General features: G+C 44.3%; 1 protein-coding gene across 3 annotated transcripts in view; it reads left to right on the top strand.

The window, feature by feature from the left end:
- Window positions 1-583: 583 nt before the first annotated feature.
- The window catches only part of ASB2 (ankyrin repeat and SOCS box containing 2), a 31,506-nt gene continuing 11,821 nt past the window's right edge, over window positions 584-20,268 (top strand). Inside the window, exons 1-9 of one of the 3 annotated variants that reach the window (XM_040559211.1) lie at window positions 586-820; window positions 1,624-2,038; window positions 2,941-3,129; window positions 7,766-8,039; window positions 9,547-9,651; window positions 12,954-13,120; window positions 13,753-13,908; window positions 15,962-16,207; window positions 18,601-18,772. In XM_040559211.1, the coding sequence (XP_040415145.1) occupies window positions 7,795-8,039; window positions 9,547-9,651; window positions 12,954-13,120; window positions 13,753-13,908; window positions 15,962-16,207; window positions 18,601-18,772 (1,091 nt within the window). In that variant the 5' untranslated portion in view covers window positions 586-820; window positions 1,624-2,038; window positions 2,941-3,129; window positions 7,766-7,794. Of the gene's footprint in view, window positions 821-1,623; window positions 2,039-2,940; window positions 3,130-7,765; window positions 8,040-9,546; window positions 9,652-12,953; window positions 13,121-13,752; window positions 13,909-15,961; window positions 16,208-18,600; window positions 18,773-20,268 lie in introns of all 3 variants that reach the window. The other 2 variants (XM_040559210.1, XM_040559212.1) reach the window with 2 other exon arrangements.

Consider the following 20,268-nt stretch of genomic DNA (forward strand, 5'->3'; position numbering starts at 1 on the left):
AGTGCACAACTTGAATGGTCTGATCTGTATAACGCTAAAGAAAAGCAAGGCATGGGCCAGGACTTACGGTGACACGTTCCTAATTTCTTGTATGCCCCAGGACTCAGAGTATGCTTCACACAGTTTCTGTGTGGGAAGGATGCACTGGGCATTGCAAGGAAAACCAGTAGCGTGGGAGGGAGGGAAGTGCAGTGTGCTTAGTGTGAATGACATGGGTTACCTCCTGCAATGTTCATAGCTGCTGGGACCTTGAGCTCCAGTGTCTTTTTTCTGATTAAATAACCCTTACTGGAACACTTACACACCCTTGCCTTTTCCAAGTATGAATCTGCAATGAAGTATCAGCATTGTTCCTTGAGTTCAGTGGGTCATCACGCAGGCCATAAGAGTGCCAAGGGTGTGGATCTGATGAGAGGCTGCCAAAAGGAAAGCAGAAGGGTTAGATCTGGGAGATATTCACTCTTGTTTTTAAGGCAAGGCTGGTTGCAATCTTAAAGTAATATCAGGAAAAAAAATGTTGGGTGTTGTTTAAAAGTCACAGAGGATTGGCTGACATGCTGTCAGGGGTGTAGGAGTTTCACACCCACTCAATGACGACATCCATGGCTCCTTTGCCTGCCACAGTAATTGTTGAATGTCCTTAACTTTGGACAAAACAATTGCCCTAGAACTGGTGATGAGGGGTAGATCATTTTTCAGACAGCAGAGAAGAGGGACGTGTCATGTAATGGCCATCTTCTTGTGCTGGAGCACATCGGATTGAAGAACAGACACGGAGAAGGAATGATGCTGGTCCTGAAAGACCCTAACTGCAAAGCAGGTAAGTTGGAAGGGATCATGTAGGAGTGGATGATGCTAAATGGGTTCTCTTCCAGATTGCTCTTGCCAAGCCTTGGATGGGGTTGTTTATGCAGTGACAGGGTGAGTACAACTAGCCTGAGGCTCAACAAGGTGTTCTGAAAGGAAACGAGACCTGTTGCAATCCAGGCTTTATTCTTTTTAAATGCAATGTTTTGTCACAGGAATTAATGAAATGGGAGCTGAAAGAAAAAGCATAGACATCATTTTGATTCTGTATTATACTTCATCCATCATATTAGCTAGACAAATACATAGTAACCATCCCAAATGGAGGATTATGCCCATGTTCCAGTTAATCCAGCAGTGTCAGCTCTCCTGTATGTGCCTGACTATTTCCTGTGATCAGAGTTATCTCTTCCTTTGCCAGTTTGCCCTATAACAGATGTGGGGACAATGGCTGCCATTTCACTATTATGGCCGAAGGCAGTCTTGTGTTCGAGGGTCTTGTCTTCTACATTTAAGTGTTTTGAGAGCTGTTCTTTTCCAGTTGTAAGCTCTTATAAATATTACTTGGAACAGGTTCACAGCTGCTTTTGTCGTCTTTGGAATTCTCAAGTCTCAAACCTTGTAGCCTTAAAAATGCACAAACCACTCTAAAACATCACTAAATACCCACAGTAATGTTTGCCTGTTTCATTTAACGTGCAGCAGCTAAAGGAAAAGTAAATTGAGCTCCCTTCACCCATGTAAATAAAACTCTCCAGGACAACATATTTTACTTCAAAATTATATGGTAATTTCTTTTCTTTTTTTTTTCTTTAGGTTCCAGAAACATGTCCATATATGGTCTACTTGTCAGGGACAATAAATAATGATGTAATAGAAAGGTCAACTTTGTGTCATTTAGTTACAGGATGCTTGATGAAGTGAAGTTCCTCAGATTAATGCAACAAAGAAGAACTTTAGAATGGGAAAAAGTTTCAGCAGTACATCTTCAAGCAGGAAATCTGAGATTCGGAACAACTTATATTTTGGCTTGTATTCGCTGATCATGGGGTGATCCAGAAATAAACTCCAGGCTTCAAAGCGAGAGTGTTTCAAAGCTGTCCTGCAGTTGATCGAAACATCCAGGCAAAGCAGGGAGATGAATACCAACAAGGATTTTCTGAACTAAGACTTAATCAAGGAGATAACTAATTTCAACAATATTATTACCCTTTTATTTCAGAACAAAAAGGTAATGCAAATATGCATGTTTTGAACTTATTTAGCATTTTCAATCTGTCTTTTCTATTTGCTATGTCTGTGTAAATGCTTATTCCTATAGCAGTTTGTAACCTAACACCCTAACACAGTCTTGGGAGGTTTTGTGGTTTCCTTTTGTGTTTTTTCATTTATTTATTTATTTATTTTTACAAATAAGCCATACAACACTCACTGGTGTTAAGCAGAGCTGTAGTTCTGTCATTTCCTTAGTTTTCTTTTACTTGCAGGTGATGCTTTTATCTTTATCCCTTAGAATATCTTGCTCAGAAATAATTGTTGTTGTTATGACATGAAAAGGTAAAACATAGTGTGCAAGGCACAGTGCAGGAAAAAGATGTCATCAGCAAATAATTTCTTTCATTTTTAAATTTCCAGTTGGTATGACACAAAGCTAATATTGCACTTATTGCTGTGTGAATCAATGCTTTCTGAGAAAAATAAAAGCATGCAGGTGTATGTATTTCCAGTAAAGATTTTGCACAGAATCACAACTTGATGACATCATAACCCATGCCAGACTGATAGGTGACCTGTTTTGACAGCTGGGGCTGGACAAGTGGATTTGTTTGCTTGGAGGATTCCTTTGGGAAGCCTGGCTTTGCTCCTCCAGCACTGGGCTATAACTTGACCAGTATGCATAAGCTGTTGTTACAAAATGTGTTTGCCTGTTGCTGCAGCTGGACTGCATGAGGTGTCTTCTAATGCCCCAGCTCTGACAGGTCTGATAGGCACTGGAAATCTTTCTCTTTTTAAAATATCATTTGCCTCCCAGCAGTAGTTAACAATATATTTCAAAAACTGCAGAGATGTCTGGAAACTGACCTAAAATATAGAAAAAAATATGAGCGCTCTAAGTGCTGTAAATTGGTCTAGTTTCTACTGCCAGCAGAGGATCTGGCCTGAAAGGTGCAGCAGAAAGAGCTGAAGTGGAGGCTTGGTTTTCTGGGAAGACTTCCAGCCATGTTTACCTTCCCCCTGTGTGCTCCTGCTGCTTTCAGAAGTAAAGGCAAACACACGGAGTGGTATCCTCAGAACCTGGGGCTCACTCATGCCTTGTGAAAGGTAAAAGGAGCAAACCACTCCTCTTCTCTCCCATTTGCAGCCTCTCAAAGACTTGTTTTTGTTTTTAGAAATGTGGTTTATCTCACCCTGTGCCATAAATACTGAGGTTCTGTATTGAGTTACAAGCTGACCGGGTAAACGAAGTGCAAAGGCAGGCAAAGTCCCTGGCTGTGCTCCCTTAATGACCTTGTCACTCACCTGCCGCCCTCCTCTGACAGCGAGAAGTAATTCTGCTAATTCTGCTGCCTGGGGTGCATTGAAGGACAAGCAGCCTTGCTAAGCTTTTCTTGAAGGGAGTGCTATCAATGGGGACCAGTTGTTTCAGATGCTAATGGTGTCGAACAGTGCACTCCTGCATGTTGAGAGCCAGCTGTAATCCTCCTTGTTTATTTACGCTGCACCAGGAATCCGAGGTCCATTCTCCCAAACACTGGATGTTGACAGAGCCTGCAGTCCAAATGTAATAGCATCCTAATTGTGTTTGTCTGTGGCTTTTACCACAATGTGAGTGGTTGCCAGTAGTCAGCCGGGAGCAGTACCTCTGCTTTCAGAGCCAGGTACAGCTGCTCGTCCGTCGCACAGTGAGGGCAGGGCCTGGGCCTGCCACCACCATGTCCCTGCTGGCCCTACCTGCTGGGCCCCGGGTGCAGCTGCAGTACGTCTGTATGGCACAGACCTGATTGCTACATCAAATAAACTCACTGAAACCAGGAGAGCAAAGTTACAAATCAGGTGGAGATGTTGTTTATGTCAGGAGAGCAGGGTCAGGCCCGAGGTGGAAATGATGAGGAATTTAGATCCAGAAGATCTTGTCAGACTGAGGTATTAAGTGGAAGCAGAGGCAGCAATATCCTAAGATGTGTCTCTAACAAGAGAGTTCACTAATGAGGCAATTCAGACCTGAAGGCAGAGTGTTCTTCTGTGACTAATACAGGCGCTATAACCACAGCTTTAAAAATCAGGTTCTGCTCTTCTAAAGTACAAGCAATGTGCCTCTGAAGATGATTGCTGTAGAAATTACTTGGTAGGTGACACAATCACCCACCTGTGAGGATAGGCTCTCGGGCTGCCAGAGGAGTACAGGGGACAGCCCGAAGTGAAAATCTCCCACAAAAACTTGGAGATAAAGTGGACAGTTAAGCCAGCATTTAATTTCTAGATCTGATTCTAATATTTTAAACCTACAATAAACAGTACTGAAACAAGTAAATAGATTCATGCTGACTGCAGAAAGACCACTTTGGCTAGACCTTATTTGACCAAATTGGTTCAACCATTCCACACAAGAAAATTTTATTTATTTATTTATTTATTTCTATTTATTTACATCTTTGTTACTGCAGGTGGAAAATATGTAGCTTATAGCACATTAGCCTAGTGGGTATTTATAAGGCCGTGGCTGGAGGTTCACTGCTGTCCAGCCAAGCAGGGCAGCACCAGGCGAGCGACTGAACCCAGCCCAGGGGGAAAGGAGGTTAATCTCCATCCCACTGCTGTGCACCAGCCTCCAGAGGAAGGCATGCACTTGGGCAGCTACCACAGCTCGCATGGCTTACAGCAGCTTCCTACAGAATTAAATCGAACCCAAATCAGATCACTCTGACTCCACAGCTGCCTACTAAAGCATCTCGCCAGAGAATGGCTTCAAACCCAACTTGAATCATCTCTTGGAGGGTTCAGGGCAGCTAAGGACATCTTTGGCTGTCCGAATGGGCCTGAAAGCTCCTGCAGCCCCCAGATGTGACCCTCACAGCCACAGCAAGGTTGTGCCAGTCAGATGAGCAGCACTTAAAGCTTTCTCTATTTCGGGCCTCACAACATTTCTGACTGCAGGATGAGTCAGTGGTGGGAGCTGCTGCCAGCACTGTTGTTTCTGCACTCCATGGGACTCCTGTCAAAATATTTAGATTAGTGAGGATCACCAACACATGGGGGAGGTTCTCCCTTTCCTCTCGAGTGGGTGGGACCCAGTTAACCCATACAAGAGTAAGAGGATCAAGCAGGAATGATCCCCAAGTTAAGAAATGTTCCCTCACTGTGCTTCAACAAGGCAGGAAACAAAAGGAGGGAAAGGAAGATGTCCAGAAATGGCCTTTATATCTAGATCTGATAGGGGTTTAGAGGGTCACCTAAATCAGTAGGCCCAGTGTGCCGGAGCATGGAATTGCATTGCTGCTGCTTTGCCCCTGTGCAGTCAGGATGCAGGTGGTGGTGCTGGGGAGGATAGAGAAGAGGCATATGAGCCCCATGCCCCACTGCTACAGGTTCCCCTCAAAGAACACTTTAGCTCCATTCTTGCCTCCTCCAAAGAGTCACTGTGCATCACCTTCATTAGGAGCTTAGGATAAGATCCTGCCCCCTCCACTAACAACTGAGTTTAAGTCTCTGAGTCACCATCTGGGCCAGGCCCCTGCATCTGGGCACAAAAGTGCTGGATGTTGCAGACAAGCTCTCTGATTCCAGCCCGTGGGTTTCACACAGCCACAGCACACCACTCACTACGTAAGTACCTAGGCTGCGGGACTGTAAGTGTGCTGCCCAGCATGCCAGGAATTGAGCAAGCCAAACAGCAGCAGAAGTTGCAGGGAAAACAAGGCTGTGTCATGGGTTTGGGCCAGCCGTGGGCTGGAGTGCAGCCAAGGACAGGTACTGGAGCAGCTGGGGTATGGGGCGACAGCAGCTCTTGTATGGGGACTGTCAGTGGTTTGATGCCTGGTTTCAGTTCCTTGGGACAGCAAGGGGTCAGAGAAGAGCTGAAGTGCACCAGCTCACATTAGATCAGCCTTCAGAAATCTGGGGAAAAAAAATAAAAATAAAAAAAAATGGGTTGCATTATTTACAGGAACAGAAGGTTTTATTTTGGCAGTTTTCATGACTGCAAAACACATCCTTCATCGTTAAGAGTCATAATGTTGATCTGAAATCTGCTGGGCTTCCCTTTCCCACTTCCTCTGGGGCATGCTTGGAGCTTGAGGGGGCCGTGGATGTAGCAAACATGACTGTTTCTGAGGTGAAATGCTTAAATCCAAGGTTTTAAGTTTCTTGTGGCTTGATTCAGGCTCTTGCATTTCTTTAAACTTTGTGTGTATACATATATATACATACATATTATGGTTAAAGATATGACCGTGAGTGTCTTGATGCACATAGCTATGTCCATTCCCATGTGGGGAGTTACTGTTTCCCCCAGGTCCGGACTGTCTCTCAGCTGTGCACACAGCAGCAAGGGCTGTGGGAGCAGACCAATCTCCTGGCATAAGCCCCAGGAAGCCAGTCTGCCCTGGGTGGCTAAGTGGGAAAGAGAGGTGGAGGCTTCAGTGGTGCTCTGGCATGGCAGGGGCAGGGACCCCCTTACTCTGGCATGGTTTCTGGGGCAGGGACTGACACCCCTAGGGGCTGAAAGGGGCCCTGATCCCCAGCGGGAGTAGAGGCAGCTTTGTTGAAACCCCACAGGTACACTTAGCCAGCCCCTTGCCTATGTGTGCCTGGGGGATGCTTCTCCACCGTCATATTCTGCTGTCTCCCTGTCCTCCCCTGTCCTGTCCACCTCCTCCTGGGCAGCTTGTAACCATTTCTCTTCATGCCAGTGTTCTCTGTAATTTTACACAGTTCTTGTCACTTTGGTGCGCTTATAAAGAGCAAACCTATTCCCTCTTTGCTGTCATCTTAAAAGAGCCAAGCTTTTCCACCTCATCCCTTGATTTTGGGACACTGACGGCCAGAATCCTCTCTGGCATCTGGAGCAGATCCTGCTAGAGTATTGTACTGTTCATGGCATTAATTCATCCCTATTACTACTGGAAATGCAGTAGTACTTTGGATTGTCTTTGCCTTTTTTGAGTCCGTATTATGATGAGGGTTTGCAGTCATTCTGTGATTTCTGAGTGTGCCCTTGTGTTTCCCCCACCTCTCCTTTCCAGATCTCAACCACCAGTTTTTAGAAGTGAGTCTTACCATAAGTCTTGAAACTGATGACCTTGAACTTTGTTCTGTGGGCAGCAAAAAATCAGAAGTGAAACTGAGCAGTGTCGTGTTGCTCTGCTAGCTGAGCGAGACAAAGAAAGTCACTTCAAAGAATATCTTTGCATGTTGCTCAAGAGATCCCCTGATAGGGTGGAAGAAATTACTCCACGAAGTTGCTTTATCCTGGCAGAGAACCTGTGCTTGCAGAAAACAAGCAGAAAGACAAACCTTGTCCCTAAATTTTCTGCAATTAGAGTGAGAAATAAAATAAAACAAAACAAACAACAGCAAAACACACACAGAATGATGCCCACTGGTGTTGACCTAAATAAACTCACTTCCAGGCTGTATCTTTTTAATCTGACGAGGATTTCCTTTACTGATTCTTCTCTTGAACTGTGGCAACCAGAAAGAGTAGATAAGAACCTGCCTTCCTCGCAGCAGCTCCCTTCCCTGTTTAATCAACAGATAAATCAGCTACTTTATGTGATAGAAAGGAGTTCGTTCAGTAAGTTCATGTGCAGATTTTGGCTGATAATATTCTCTCCCTGGTGAAGGATTTCCGAAGTGTTTGCCAGTCAGTCCAATCAAGGGGCAGAGCTGAACAAAAGCACAAGATGGTTGAATTTCTTTGCTAATTCCAGATTTTGATTACTGTAATCTCCCTTTACAGGAAAGCAAAACAAACATAAAAGAATAAAAATGGCTACAACAGCAGCAAATACCCAAAGACAAACAATAGGCTGCGAGGAATACAGCCTGTACGGTAGCTTGAGCGAAGACGAGCTTATAAAAATGGCCATCCAGCAGAGCTTGGAAGAGGACCCGGCAGGCCAGGCAGCTGCCCAGAGCCACCAGAAGTCAGTGGTGGGGAGCCCTGGCGAGGCGGCCACCCCTGGCCGTGCCAGCAGCCACAACCCTCCCTACCAGCTCTACCCTTGGCAAAGGTGAGTGAGCGCCTGCCCAGTCTGGGCCATCTTGCGCTGCCCGCCAGCAGGAAAACAGCTTCCCCCGTCAAAACACGTGCTTTCTAATTAGTGCTGCTGAGCAGCTTCACGCGCTTGGTCTGCAAGCCTGTCATTAGTTTGAAAGCCGGAGCCTGCTATAAATCCAGTGAGGTCAACAATTTACATCCTCACAGTGAAATGAGAATCTGCCCGGAGCTGTCTGGTTTAAGTAATAAATAAAAGGAGAAAGGGGCACTGCTGTGTGCTTCCTGAAGGGAAGAAGCCCTGCTGAAGCCAGCAGCTCTCCTCTCCTACAGGGGCACACTTTGCGCCAGGCTTCAGCTTCACCAGAGGAAGCACAGCGTTTGTTATGGGAAAACATAGGAGAGAGGCCAAAACCAGACATATAAAACAGTGTGAGCTGGATACCTTTTAGATACTGTAGAGGATGAATTTATTTCGGGTCTGAGTCTGGTCCCAGGCATGCAGCTGTGGAGGCACTCCCTGCTCTGCCATGCTGGGCTCAGGCGGTGACAGTGGGGACCTGCTGGCAGGGGAAAACCAGACCTTGTTCTTTTGGTCTTTATAAGGCAGATTTCTCAAGGCTAAAGGGAGAAAGACATTAGATAGTCACCCCAAAATCAAGGCAGATAAAAAAGTATCCTTTAAAACCTTTTTTTTTTTTTTTTTTTTTGGGGGGTGGGGGAGGAGTAACTGAAGTTTTTGTTCCTTCTCCCTTCTCATAGCTCTACTGTCCTTCCTTGGTTCCCAAGGCTAGGAAGCTTGGGACAATCTGAGGAGCTATAAGCATGTCTAACAGCTGCAGAACAAGGATGCTTTACAGAGTGCACTCCTGCTCCAGCTGAAGTTTGTGGCTTCTCGGTGTCATTACAGTGCACTTGCACTGTCAGCTCTGCCGTGGGGACCCAATGCTGGACAGAATAAGGGCTTCCCTGGCTATTTGGTCCTGTCCTCCTTGGGGGTCCTTGCTATTTTACTGAAAGACTGCATCCACTGCTCTTTGCATTAACTTGTCCTGCCTTTGCCGCAGGCCAGCAGCATTTGACCTCCCAGCACAGCAAAAGCCTTTGCAGCTTTGTAACTCCAGGCTTGGAGCAGTGCTGAGCTCTTCCACCACCCCGAGGAGTCAGGTGTCTTCCACCCCCTGCTCAGACCTGCTTGTGTGACACTTGGGGAGGTGACAAATGTCACCTCGCCTCGTGCCTGCTTCCTGTGTGGTGGCGGCAGGGTTAAACTCACTCTTGTCTTATATGGTCATTTGAATCCCCTGACGCTTCCTCAGAGGGCCAAAAATAATCTCGAGCTGAGAGAGCAGCTGAATCCAGCGTAGAACAAGCTGTGGCCATCTGCTTTTATTCAAAGCCCTGACCGGCAAGCTTCCTTGCTCCATCTCTGCGGATGTGTGTCTCTGTTTCTGCCTCACCATGACCTGTTTCTCCTATTCGGAGTATTTCTCTTTATTTCATTCATGTCATCGCCACTCCAGATTGGCAGCCCAGCCGAGAGGCCGTGCTCAGCCTCCCAGCACAGGAGCAGCCTGGGGGGTCAGGCGAAGGTACGACGGCAGCCTGTACAGCACAGCACAGCCCGTGTAAGTGCCTCCCCTCCTGCTCCCGCTCCAGACCCCCCTTGCTCTCTTCTCCCCCTTCATCCCTCTCCATCCCTCCAGTGCACACTTCCTGGGGACTCTGGGTCACTTGGTAGCTCTGGGAAAAAGCAGGGAAAAGAAATATTCTGTCGCGTTATATAAACAGGGCAAGAAAGTCCTTCAAAGGGATGTTTTATTAATGCTGCCAGATGCAATGCCTGTTCCCAGCAATACCTACACTGTCCTGCCATGTTAAGAGGGGCTGCTGGGAAGCCGTGCTGCATCTTACCTGCCCGAGGGGCAAGCCAGCATGGTTGACTTTTGACCGTCCTGGCCACATTTTGCTGTTGGCAGAGACCATAAATAAACTCAGATGATCACAGTCATGGTTGAGGAAAGCAGACAGGCAAGTGAGTGGCCCTGTCTTATGCCTGGGTGTTGTGGAAGTGTCTGGACACAAATGGATTTATTACAGCTCTCTGCAGGCAAAGTAGATGCAGGCACCTGCCTTTAGGGGCTAGACAAATTATTGCAGCAGCATTTCTCTTTATCCTGCAGAAAACTCCTCCCTGCCTTTTTTATCCCAGTTTGAAATCACTTTCTTCTATCCATCTTTCAAGTCCCTCGCTGGATGCATGCTTGCAGTGACTACCTTTCCACCACTCTACTTCCTTTCCTCTATCACCCATCTCTATATTCTCCCCCATATCACCTATCACCCATTCTCCCCAGTCTCACCCTGCACCCAGGCTGATCCAAGCTCTGTTCCCTGCTCTCCGCTGACATTGCCCTCCCTGACACATGTGAAAACCCCTTTCTGCTGGAACATGGAGCCTCCCTTATCCCCATAACCTGACACCTCCTCTTGGTCCCACTGAAACCACACCCTCTTGTTAAGTGTCCTGCACTCCTTGCACACCTCTCTCCTTCTCTGGGTGCGATGACTGGAGGGACAGCTTCTTCTGCATCACACAGCTCAGTAGGGTTCAGTCCACAGTGCGAGGTGGGATAACGCTGATAAACTGCCCGTCCTCTGCTGCCAGGTGAGAGCAGAAGTGTGGCGGGGAAGCTACAGGGGAGCGTGCTGTCACGGCTATTTTAGGGCCCTGGTCTTGGAGCCAGGCAGGGCTGATTGTTGGCTTCACCTGGAGAGATGTTGCTCCTTCCTGCTTTCTGCATCTTACCAGGCTGCCAGGAAAATGAGGAGCTTCCTGAACCCTCCTGTGCTCCTCTGCACCTCTTCTGCAGTGCTCAGAATTGACCCCCCTGTACATCTCTTCTGCAATGTGTATTTATCAGCTTGGCTACTGGCATTTGAAATGCAGTAATTCTTTTGATTAGTCTATAAGGTTAAGATTTCATCAGAGCTTCGGGCTTCCTCCATAGTCCTAATACTTATTTTGTATATTTCTGATGAAATCCAAGCAGCAGAATGGTGACTTTTTTTTTTTTTTTTAGATAGTTTGGTTTGGTTTGTGTTTTGTTTTGTTTTGTTTTTTATAACAGCCAACTATGAGCCAAGCAGAAAACAAGGATTTCACATGGAGATTCATTAAACTTTCTGTACTGATCTGGAATGCGCTTGGCTAAAGCATCCACAACCTGATCCAGCAAACCCCTCTTCTTACTCAGGAATCATTTAAGGTCAAGGATCCCAACAGAAGCTTGCTTCATTCGGCATCTAAGGGCTCAAGCCGAACAGTAACCGATTCTTCATACATTTTTAACCCTATCGCTGATACGAGGTAGGCTGCTTTCACTGAGGTCCCAGCTAATGAGATTCACCTTGCATTTGCTGCCTGCAGGCACCATGCACAGACTCCTGCCATGGCCCACCTGGCATGCAGTAACTCATTCAGCGCCAGTAACTATTGTGTGCCGAATCCTGAGGTTGTGGTGAGCAGCCCAGCGTATGTAACATGAACCTTTGCACAGAACAACAGATGGCTTTGGCAGCCTTGTGCCAGAGGCTGTTACAGACAAAGATCCCCCACCTCCTCCTCCTGTCCCAGCCAAACGCACCAATTGCTGCTGGCTGACTTCAACAAAATGCTGGGTTTCCAGCACTTATATAAAAGTCTCTTATCTATAATTTAGTTGTAGTCCTCGGGGTACTCTGAGAATATGAAGATGCAGCAGAAGATGGGACCTCAGCCCTGCAGCTACCAGGTCAGGTGATTCCTCCTGGCCAGCTGTGGCTAGGACAGCAGCTGCCTGCTCTAGCTGTTATCTCCTCATGTAAAATGCCTGGCTTTGTCCCCTATCTCCCTCCATTCCAGGGTTGCTATTTTTGTGACTCTGCAGTCCTGAGACTGCTGCCTCCAGCTCTAGAGAAACAGCAGTGGCAAAAGGGACATTTTCATCTGGGGAACGGTGTCTTTCCCCATTCCTTGGCACACTGCTCCTGCAAGCTGCACTAAATGCAGAGGTTGTACCAATGATGTGGTTTTTGAGAACTCCCATGCTGAGCTGCTTATATTTTTCTGTCTCTAGTCTCACTCCATTGTGGTATTTTAGACCTCCTGTCATAATCAGAGTTTCTGTCTGTTCCCAGTATCACTGCCATCATCTCATACTGGGTTCCTACCCTGGTGATGCTAATGCTCTCCTTGAGACACTCACCTCCATCCCCAGTCTCTTTGCCTTCAAAGCTGCAATATTTTCTCTACAGAGTTAGCATGAGCCACAAGCTCCCCTAGGTTTTCAACATCCTCATGTTCTCTGTCTCTGAAAATACAACCCCTGTTCATTTTTTCGCAAACCCCCATCAGAACTGGAAGGATGCTTCTTCCCTTGGGGTGTTTGCTGCCCTGGAGCTTGACAATTTGCTGCCTCAGAATAGGGAAGCAGTGGCTGCCTTCTGTCAGCACAGCCAGGCAGAGAAGGACCAGGCACTGGTGCTGGAAGGAGTAGATCGCCTGCTGGGTCTATGCAGGATGCAGGCTTGGCAAAGGAAAGGCTTGTTGGAAAGAAGCTCACCTGAAGGCTGCTCCTCATGTCTCACTTCTCAGGGGCATGGAGCACACTCCATGATTTTTCTAGGTTTTCAAAGTGAGTCTCTTCTTCTACACCCCATGGAAAGAGATCAACACATCCAGACAGTGATTCTTCTGACCTGTTGTGAATGGCTAAATTAGAGCAGATAGATAAATTTCACCTTTAGAGGTCCCGTAGCTAGAAAAAAATAATCTTAGCATATCAGCTGTAGGGGTTCACTGTTGTTGCCAAATGATACAGTGATGTTGCTGTGAAAAGCTTATTGGGAATGAAGGAAATGGTAATCAGGTTTTAATCTTGTTTTAAAGAGAACTTGACCCTGTTGTGGCAGCAATCAAGGATGGAGATGAAAAAGCAGTGTGCAACATGATGAAATCAGGAAAAAACCTTTCTGAACCTAATAAGGATGGCTGGATACCCTTACACGAAGCTGCGTACTATGGCCAAGTGGGTTGCCTGAGTCTGTTGCAAAAAGGTCAGTGAAATTAAAACTAATTACAAAAGGAGGAAGAAGAATATGAGTATACTAAAAAGCAGAATTAGCACCAGCCCAATCCTTTTCTGGGACTGTGTGTGAAGCTTTTTTTCAACCTCTATGAGTGCATATTAATTTAACCTTGTCTTTGAGGGTAGTTTTCCAGACTTAAGCCCCTAAAAGTTAGGATCTTCAGGAGAAAGTGATGCCTGGATAGATCTTGCCAAGCCTTGGACTTCTCCCAGCAGTCTTATAGTTGGGATCTTGGCCGTTGCAAACTGCTCAGCCACCACAGCAGGCATCAGTGTCACCTGCTAGCACTAGCTTCAGAGCCAGCCCAGCACCTCTTTCCACCTCTCTGAAAGTGGTCGACTACTGAAATTTATTTTCAAACTGCTGCTGAAGTGCAGTTACTCAACAGGTTTCTGCATCACCAGTGGCCATAGCTAAACATTTTAATCTAAGCTATTGACTGATCAGATTCATAGTAACTTTATATTCTTAACTTTGTTTGCTGAAAATAAAAGGAGGAATAAACAAAAGAAACTCACCTAAAACTGTAAGGGTGATGGTGCTGCAGATACTTGTGCACTACCTGCCGCGATGACTTTGGGCTCTCGGTTTCTTCACAGCGTACCCTGGCACCATTGACCAGCGCACCCTCAACGAGGAGACAGCTCTCTACCTGGCTACCAGCCGGGGCAACCTGGACTGCCTGCTCACCCTGCTGCAGGCTGGGGCCGAGCCCGACATCTCCAACAAGGCCAGAGAAACTCCACTCTACAAAGGTAAGGGTGGTGCTTCAAGGGATGATGAGCTCTTCTGGCACCACCAGGAGAGAGCTGCAGGTGCTTGAAGGATCAGCTGCACCTTGCTCACCTCAGACATCTTGCCTATCATGCCCTTAGGCTGAAACTCCGCAATTAACTCATTTTGCACCCTCTGTCCAACAGTTCTGTGTCTCCTATGTCTGACCTGCCATGCCATGGCCTCTCTTCTCATTCACGAGAGACATTTTAGATGTTGCCCTGGGGGCATAGGCTGCAACGTGGTGCCGAGGACGGGGTGTGTGGTGCTCAGTGGGCTTCTCAGCACAGGGAGTCCATGCAGTGTCCCAAACTTTGGGAAATCAGAAAGCTGGACAGTACAGGAATACGTATGTCTTTCCAAGCAGTTGGTCCTAAGTAGCTGTTCGGTGTGGGAGTGTATCAGCTGTAGACATGCCAGTAATTCATAGACAGGGCCAGGCCAGGCTGTGTGCTACGGGAGATGAACGAAGTTATAAACAATCCAGTGAGGCAGATAAAGTGTTTAACATGGACATACTACATTGCTGCTGGTCAGAGAAAACACTTTCTTCAGCAGAACAACATCAGATCTATGATATCACAAGGACTGAGAGGACATGAACTCTCACACCTTCATGTCCATCCCTCTTTGACCGACTGTTACTGCCATAACCATTTTTAGTGCTCTAACACATTAAATAGCACATATTACTGCTTTCAACAGCAACCTTGCCTCCAGCTTCGGATGCCTGGCACTAGACCTGTTCAGTTTAAAATGTCTTAGTTGTAAAATTCTGGCTTATAGTCTGTCAAAGGAAAGCTGTTCTACTCTGGCTGTTCTACTGTGTGTTAAACACACAGCAACAGTGGTAGTAGCAGGTAGCAATGTTAGCAGTAATAGTAGCAATAATAATAATGTGAATGCATCCTTTAACCAGAGAAAAGCTATTATTCAGAATATGCAGGTCTTTATGCAAAACCTTCTGGCCCATCCTCTAATAAAAAGAGTGAAAAATTTGAATGGCAAATAAGTCATCCCTTATGTGTTAGCAAATTTAATTCTGCAGAGCTACCATGCATAGGTGATTATAATAGTGTCTATTCAGATCGTTGCTTTCAGTACATGTGAGCGACACCTGTGTATGAAAGAGAAATCCATGTGCATGTCCCAAGGGAAGGATCAAAACCAAAAAAGGACCACTGTGAGAAAAATGAGCTATTATATAAAACAAAACAAAAACAAAAACACAATTACTATATAATGTGCTGGCCTACCTCTCTGAACGTTGTAGAACAAATGCTACAGGGGGTGGTAAAAGTTTCGGATTATCCTAGGTGCCTTTAGTTTAGGATGCCACAGTCGAAGTGTATAACAAGGATTGGAAGCCTCATGATTTGGAATTCAAGAAGCAATGGGACAAACTGATGGAATAAAAATCAGTAGAATACTATTAATTACTAAGAAAGCACCATTAGCTCGGGATGGTCCTAAGCTGTGAATTGTTGCAGGCTGAGAGAGTGCTACTGACTCACCCTGTTATTATTTTCAAAGGATCTTTTTCTGGCCACACTTGGTTTGGGCTTTTTTTCATTTTATTGTCTATATAGAACTCTATTTGTAGTTCAGAACAGTAAGATCTAGAGCCATTTTGCTCAGAATTTGCAAATACAGTGTTCAGGTCATGTGATTTCTATGACTTGTTCAGTCTTCATAAATTATCTCTCGTGCTTTGTCCTCTCCCTGTGTCACTGTGATGTACAAATGTGCTGGTACAAATGTGCTGGGCTTCCTTAGAACTAGGCTTGGCACAAGTCCTGCACATGGCACAGCCTCCCCCAGCTCCAGACTGAAGATTGGCTTCACTGCCGCGTCTCTTGCAAGCCCCAGACAATGTCATTTGGCAGCAGCCTTAGCCATCATATTGAACGAGACGGTCTTATTCAATATGGCCAAGTTGCGTTATATTGCCTTGTGCTACATGAGGTGGATACCCACAATACCTAGAATCTTTTCAAAAGCTTGTACTGATCGCTTCACTTTTCTTCAAAACAGCCTGTGAGCGCAAGAATGCAGAGGCCGCAAGACTTCTGGTACAGTACAATGCCGATACCAATCACCGTTGCAATCGAGGATGGACTGCTCTCCATGAGGCTGTCTCCCGAAACGACCTGGAGATTATCGATATCCTGGTGAAAGGGGGTGCCAAGATTGAGTCTGCAAACTCCTATGGAATCACTTCTTTATTTGTGGCAGCTGAGAGTGGGCAGTTGGAAGCTCTGAGATACCTGGCAAAATGTGGTGAGTAGAGTTGTGCCCTTGACACACCATTCCTCGTTTCATCCTTGATATTTCAAAGTTCCCATTAATTTGCCCTGACTCAGCTTTTCTATCTCCAGACAAAGACTGGCCTGTAGAGCTGCTGAACCCCTGTTGCTCCAGATGGCTGGATTGTGTAGGGTCTTTCAGAGAGCATGGTCTAAACAAATGCACTTTAGCATTCATTTGAGGTCACCTACTTCAGGAATTAATATGGCGCTCTCTAATTTCATTGTTTGACAGCTTTCAAAACCTGTATTGCTGTGAACACGTAGCTTAAATCCGATCAGTCATAGAAGAAAACTGTAGGTGGTAAGAGATGGCAGAAGTTGAATATTAGCCAGCCCCATCTGCTCATGAACATGTACACTGATGTTCAAGGTTATCTCTACTCCACTAATGAATCCTGCTGAAAATAGACAGAGTACTATTGTTATAATTAATGGATTTACACCTAGGAGAAGCAGACACTCTCCCTCATGTGTATGTGTTCAAACATATAAACAGAATGAATTTTATTCTAGTTTACACAAAATCTAACTTCTACTGCTCCAGTCATGTAAAACAGCATTACAATAAGCACAGACTTTACTACCATTCTGAAGAATATTTTATTATTGCTGTGGACTACTATCTTCAACGTAGGTAAGAATTGGGTCCTGCACTTGTGAAATGAGAGTTAAACAGCAACGAAGATAAGAAAAACTTCTAAATCAGAACAGCTAAGAAATATATGAGAGTCGGGGAGAAAAAAAAAAAAAAAAGTTCTGTTGTCCAGCTAACATTGTCAAGTCAGTTTTATGAGACCATTTAGTCCATCAGACTGCCTACAATTTTAGAAACTAAGCTGGAATGTGATTTATGTTTCAACTTTCATAGATATTATGAGTTTCTTAAAGTTCAATTTTGAGAAAAATACACAAGAGAAAATCCAATAAAACTGTCCAGTTGTTTCAAGCTCTCAAAAACTCCTCTGAGAATCCCAGAAATGATATCACTGCATTGTTTACAATGAGCAATATTCATCATAAAAAAGGTTTCTTTTTCATTTCTTTTTCATTAAGAATGTAGTCCTGTGTTATGTTTTGTCACTGCAATTCTCTTGATGTTTCCAGCTACAACATCTTCAAAGGGCCAAACACAACACAGATGTTTCATTTTGGGGTGAGAGCACAGGGAAATGTTCTCTTTGGCAGGAATTTTTCATGATCAAACGGGAGACTGATTGACTCCTTTATTGGAGTTTAGAAGCAAAACTCCAGTGAACTGTCATTCCCATTTAGGATGCACATAGAGCAGCCTTCCCCAGGACAGCATGGTAGAGTATATTGCAGTCAAAACTCAGTCTGCCAGGCCTTAAATATCTAGCACAGAAAAAAAGCAAAATTCCAAACTGTTTCTGGCCAAATAGTACCAGGGCTTGGTTTATTCTTGGTTGTTGTTTATTAAGACAAGCACCCACTAGAGTACATGAAAAAATGCCCCAAATACTCTAGTAACTCATCAATAATATTTATCTTTTCTTAGGTAAAATTCACTATTTGGGGCCTAAGGTGAAGCCTCATAAAATGGAAAGATAAAGCTTTAGGTGCTAAGTTTTGAAATGAAATATTCATTAACTAAGACTTGCCCAAATGAAAGCTGATTAGAATTCTTGTTCAGAACTATGCAGATGTCTTTATAAAATCCTGTTTTAGCCTGTATATGTACTAAAATTGAAATATATTATAAATAGTATAAATGTACATACATATGTACCTGCATAAATATATAGATTATAAGCAATTTTAAAATGAAATAAATATATAAATCATAAATACATAATCATATAATAATTTACTTTGGAGAGCTACTATTGAAGTAATCTAGTCCACACTTCTGCTCAGTAATATTATATATACATAGTGTAAATATATAAGTACTAATGGAATTATTGTGTCCAAAGAAAAGGCCATGTTAAATAAAGAACAAGCATATTTTAAAGCATTTGTCTTTGAGATACAGCTGAATGGAGCCTCCATTCATAACTGGGATCTCATGTTCGACACCTGCTGTGCATTTTATCCTGAGAATATCTCCGCTTTCCTAGAGTGCATTGTCACTTTATCACTTTACTTTCCCCAGCAGTCTCTGAGTAAGAGTATGATTCCCTGTTTAAACTCTCCCTCATAAAATTCACATCATAGTAAAAGCCAGTGGAGATCTATAATATAACTGTATCACATTGTCATTTTGCTGCGATAAGACTTCATTCGCATCCTCTTTCTGCACATGGTGTAACTCCAGTGTCATGGAGATTTATGTGTTCATTCAAAGTATGTTGCTCCCATCTTATTTTAACCTTTTAGTGCTACAAAGATTTTCTTCCTTCCTAGGTGCTGATATAAACACTCAAGCCAGTGATAATGCCTCTGCTCTTTACGAAGCTTGTAAAAATGGACATGTACCTATTGTGGAGTTTCTATTGTCCCAAGGAGCTGATGCTAACAGAGCCAATAAGGATGGCCTGTTACCTCTTCACATAGCAGCCAAAAAAGGGATTTGCGAGTAAGTTTTAGTTCATTTCATAATTTCATCTTTTAGATAAAAATACAAAGTCCTTATGAAAAGGAGAACGTAATGTTCCAGATCCAATTCTGAGCATTGCAAGCAAGGGAGCTGCCGCTTTCAGAGCTTAGGTTGGAAATCATAAACTGAACAGAGTGTGTTTTCCGGATGGGGTGGTGTGAGCAGGGATGTGAGGTGAAAGGTCCCTTTAGCTTTGACAAGATATCACCTATTACAGCTAAATAACCCCATGTATCTTGAGAGTGGATTAAATTGAGCTCCACAAAATATGCTTGAGATAGAATAAAAAAGCATCTGTATAACGGGTTAGTACTCAACAGCTATCACGGCATAGCCTAGTCTGCAATCATTTTCCTACATAAATAAGCCCAGAGTGATTTTTCTCCATAAGCAGAACATGCTGCATTCATCTCTGGTGTGTTCAGGTTTTATTAGCCATAATTCAGCTGCTGACAGCAGGAAGTGGTTAAGTGAATCTTTAGGGCATTAATGAGATTGTTGCTAGAATATGGTGTCCAGTTCTGGTATCCTGCCTTTCAGAAGGCTTTCAGGAAATTGGAAAAGCTTCAGAAAAGAAGTATAAGGATCACCCAAGGTCTGGAAAATATGCTTGTTAGTGAGTGATTAAATACTCTTTCATGGAACAAATTCATAAAAAGATACTTTTTTTTTTTAATTAAATGTCTTTGGGATAGAACTGATTATATTCTGTAAACACTGAGAAAAGTACCTAATGGAAAAAATAACCAGGAATTGAGTAGATTTACCGGTCCTCTGAAGTAGTTTTTTCTAATAGGAGAACACAGTCCTGCCTGAAATAAATGACGTCAGTTTAGGAGGTGTTGTCTAGGGGTGGGATTGTTGCACTGTCATGTAAGTAGTGCTTCCCTATCTCTTTCAAGACCCAATAGGAACTGACATTGCAACCTGCTTATGAGCCTGAATTCCTGAGCATTTCCTTCTGATCCCAGGATGAGTTTTAGCTCCCACCTTTAATCCCCTGCCACAGCCCACAGCTACTTTTGCAAAACACAGTCACATCTCTGGTTGCAGTGACAGACCCCTTTGGTGACTTTAGTGGACTCTTCTGACTATAGCAATTTCTGTCGAAATCCTTTAAGCAGTGATTAAAAGAGGGAGTATGTCCAACCACATCCAGAAAAGGCTGTTTCTAGATAGTAAAGCTATCTTTGCAGACTGCTAGAGCAGATTCTTATGTATTTCACAATGTCTGAGGAATTAAAACTTTTGACAGTGCTACACCTCCCCACAGTATCTTTTCTCTTAGCATTTTGGCCCGTTTGGGAAACCCAATTACACTTCTCAAATCACTTTGATAGACCTGAGAATATTTATTTTCTGCAATTGCAGTAGGCCTGCTTCTTTGTGGAAGCTGTATTCAGAGGGCAACCCGGTGTGAATTTACATAATTGGTTTATATGCTTCTAGCATGTACATAAATATCTTGCATAGAC

Source organism: Cygnus olor, chromosome 5 (genome assembly GCF_009769625.2).
Source record: "Cygnus olor isolate bCygOlo1 chromosome 5, bCygOlo1.pri.v2, whole genome shotgun sequence".
Lineage (NCBI taxonomy): Eukaryota > Metazoa > Chordata > Aves > Anseriformes > Anatidae > Cygnus > Cygnus olor.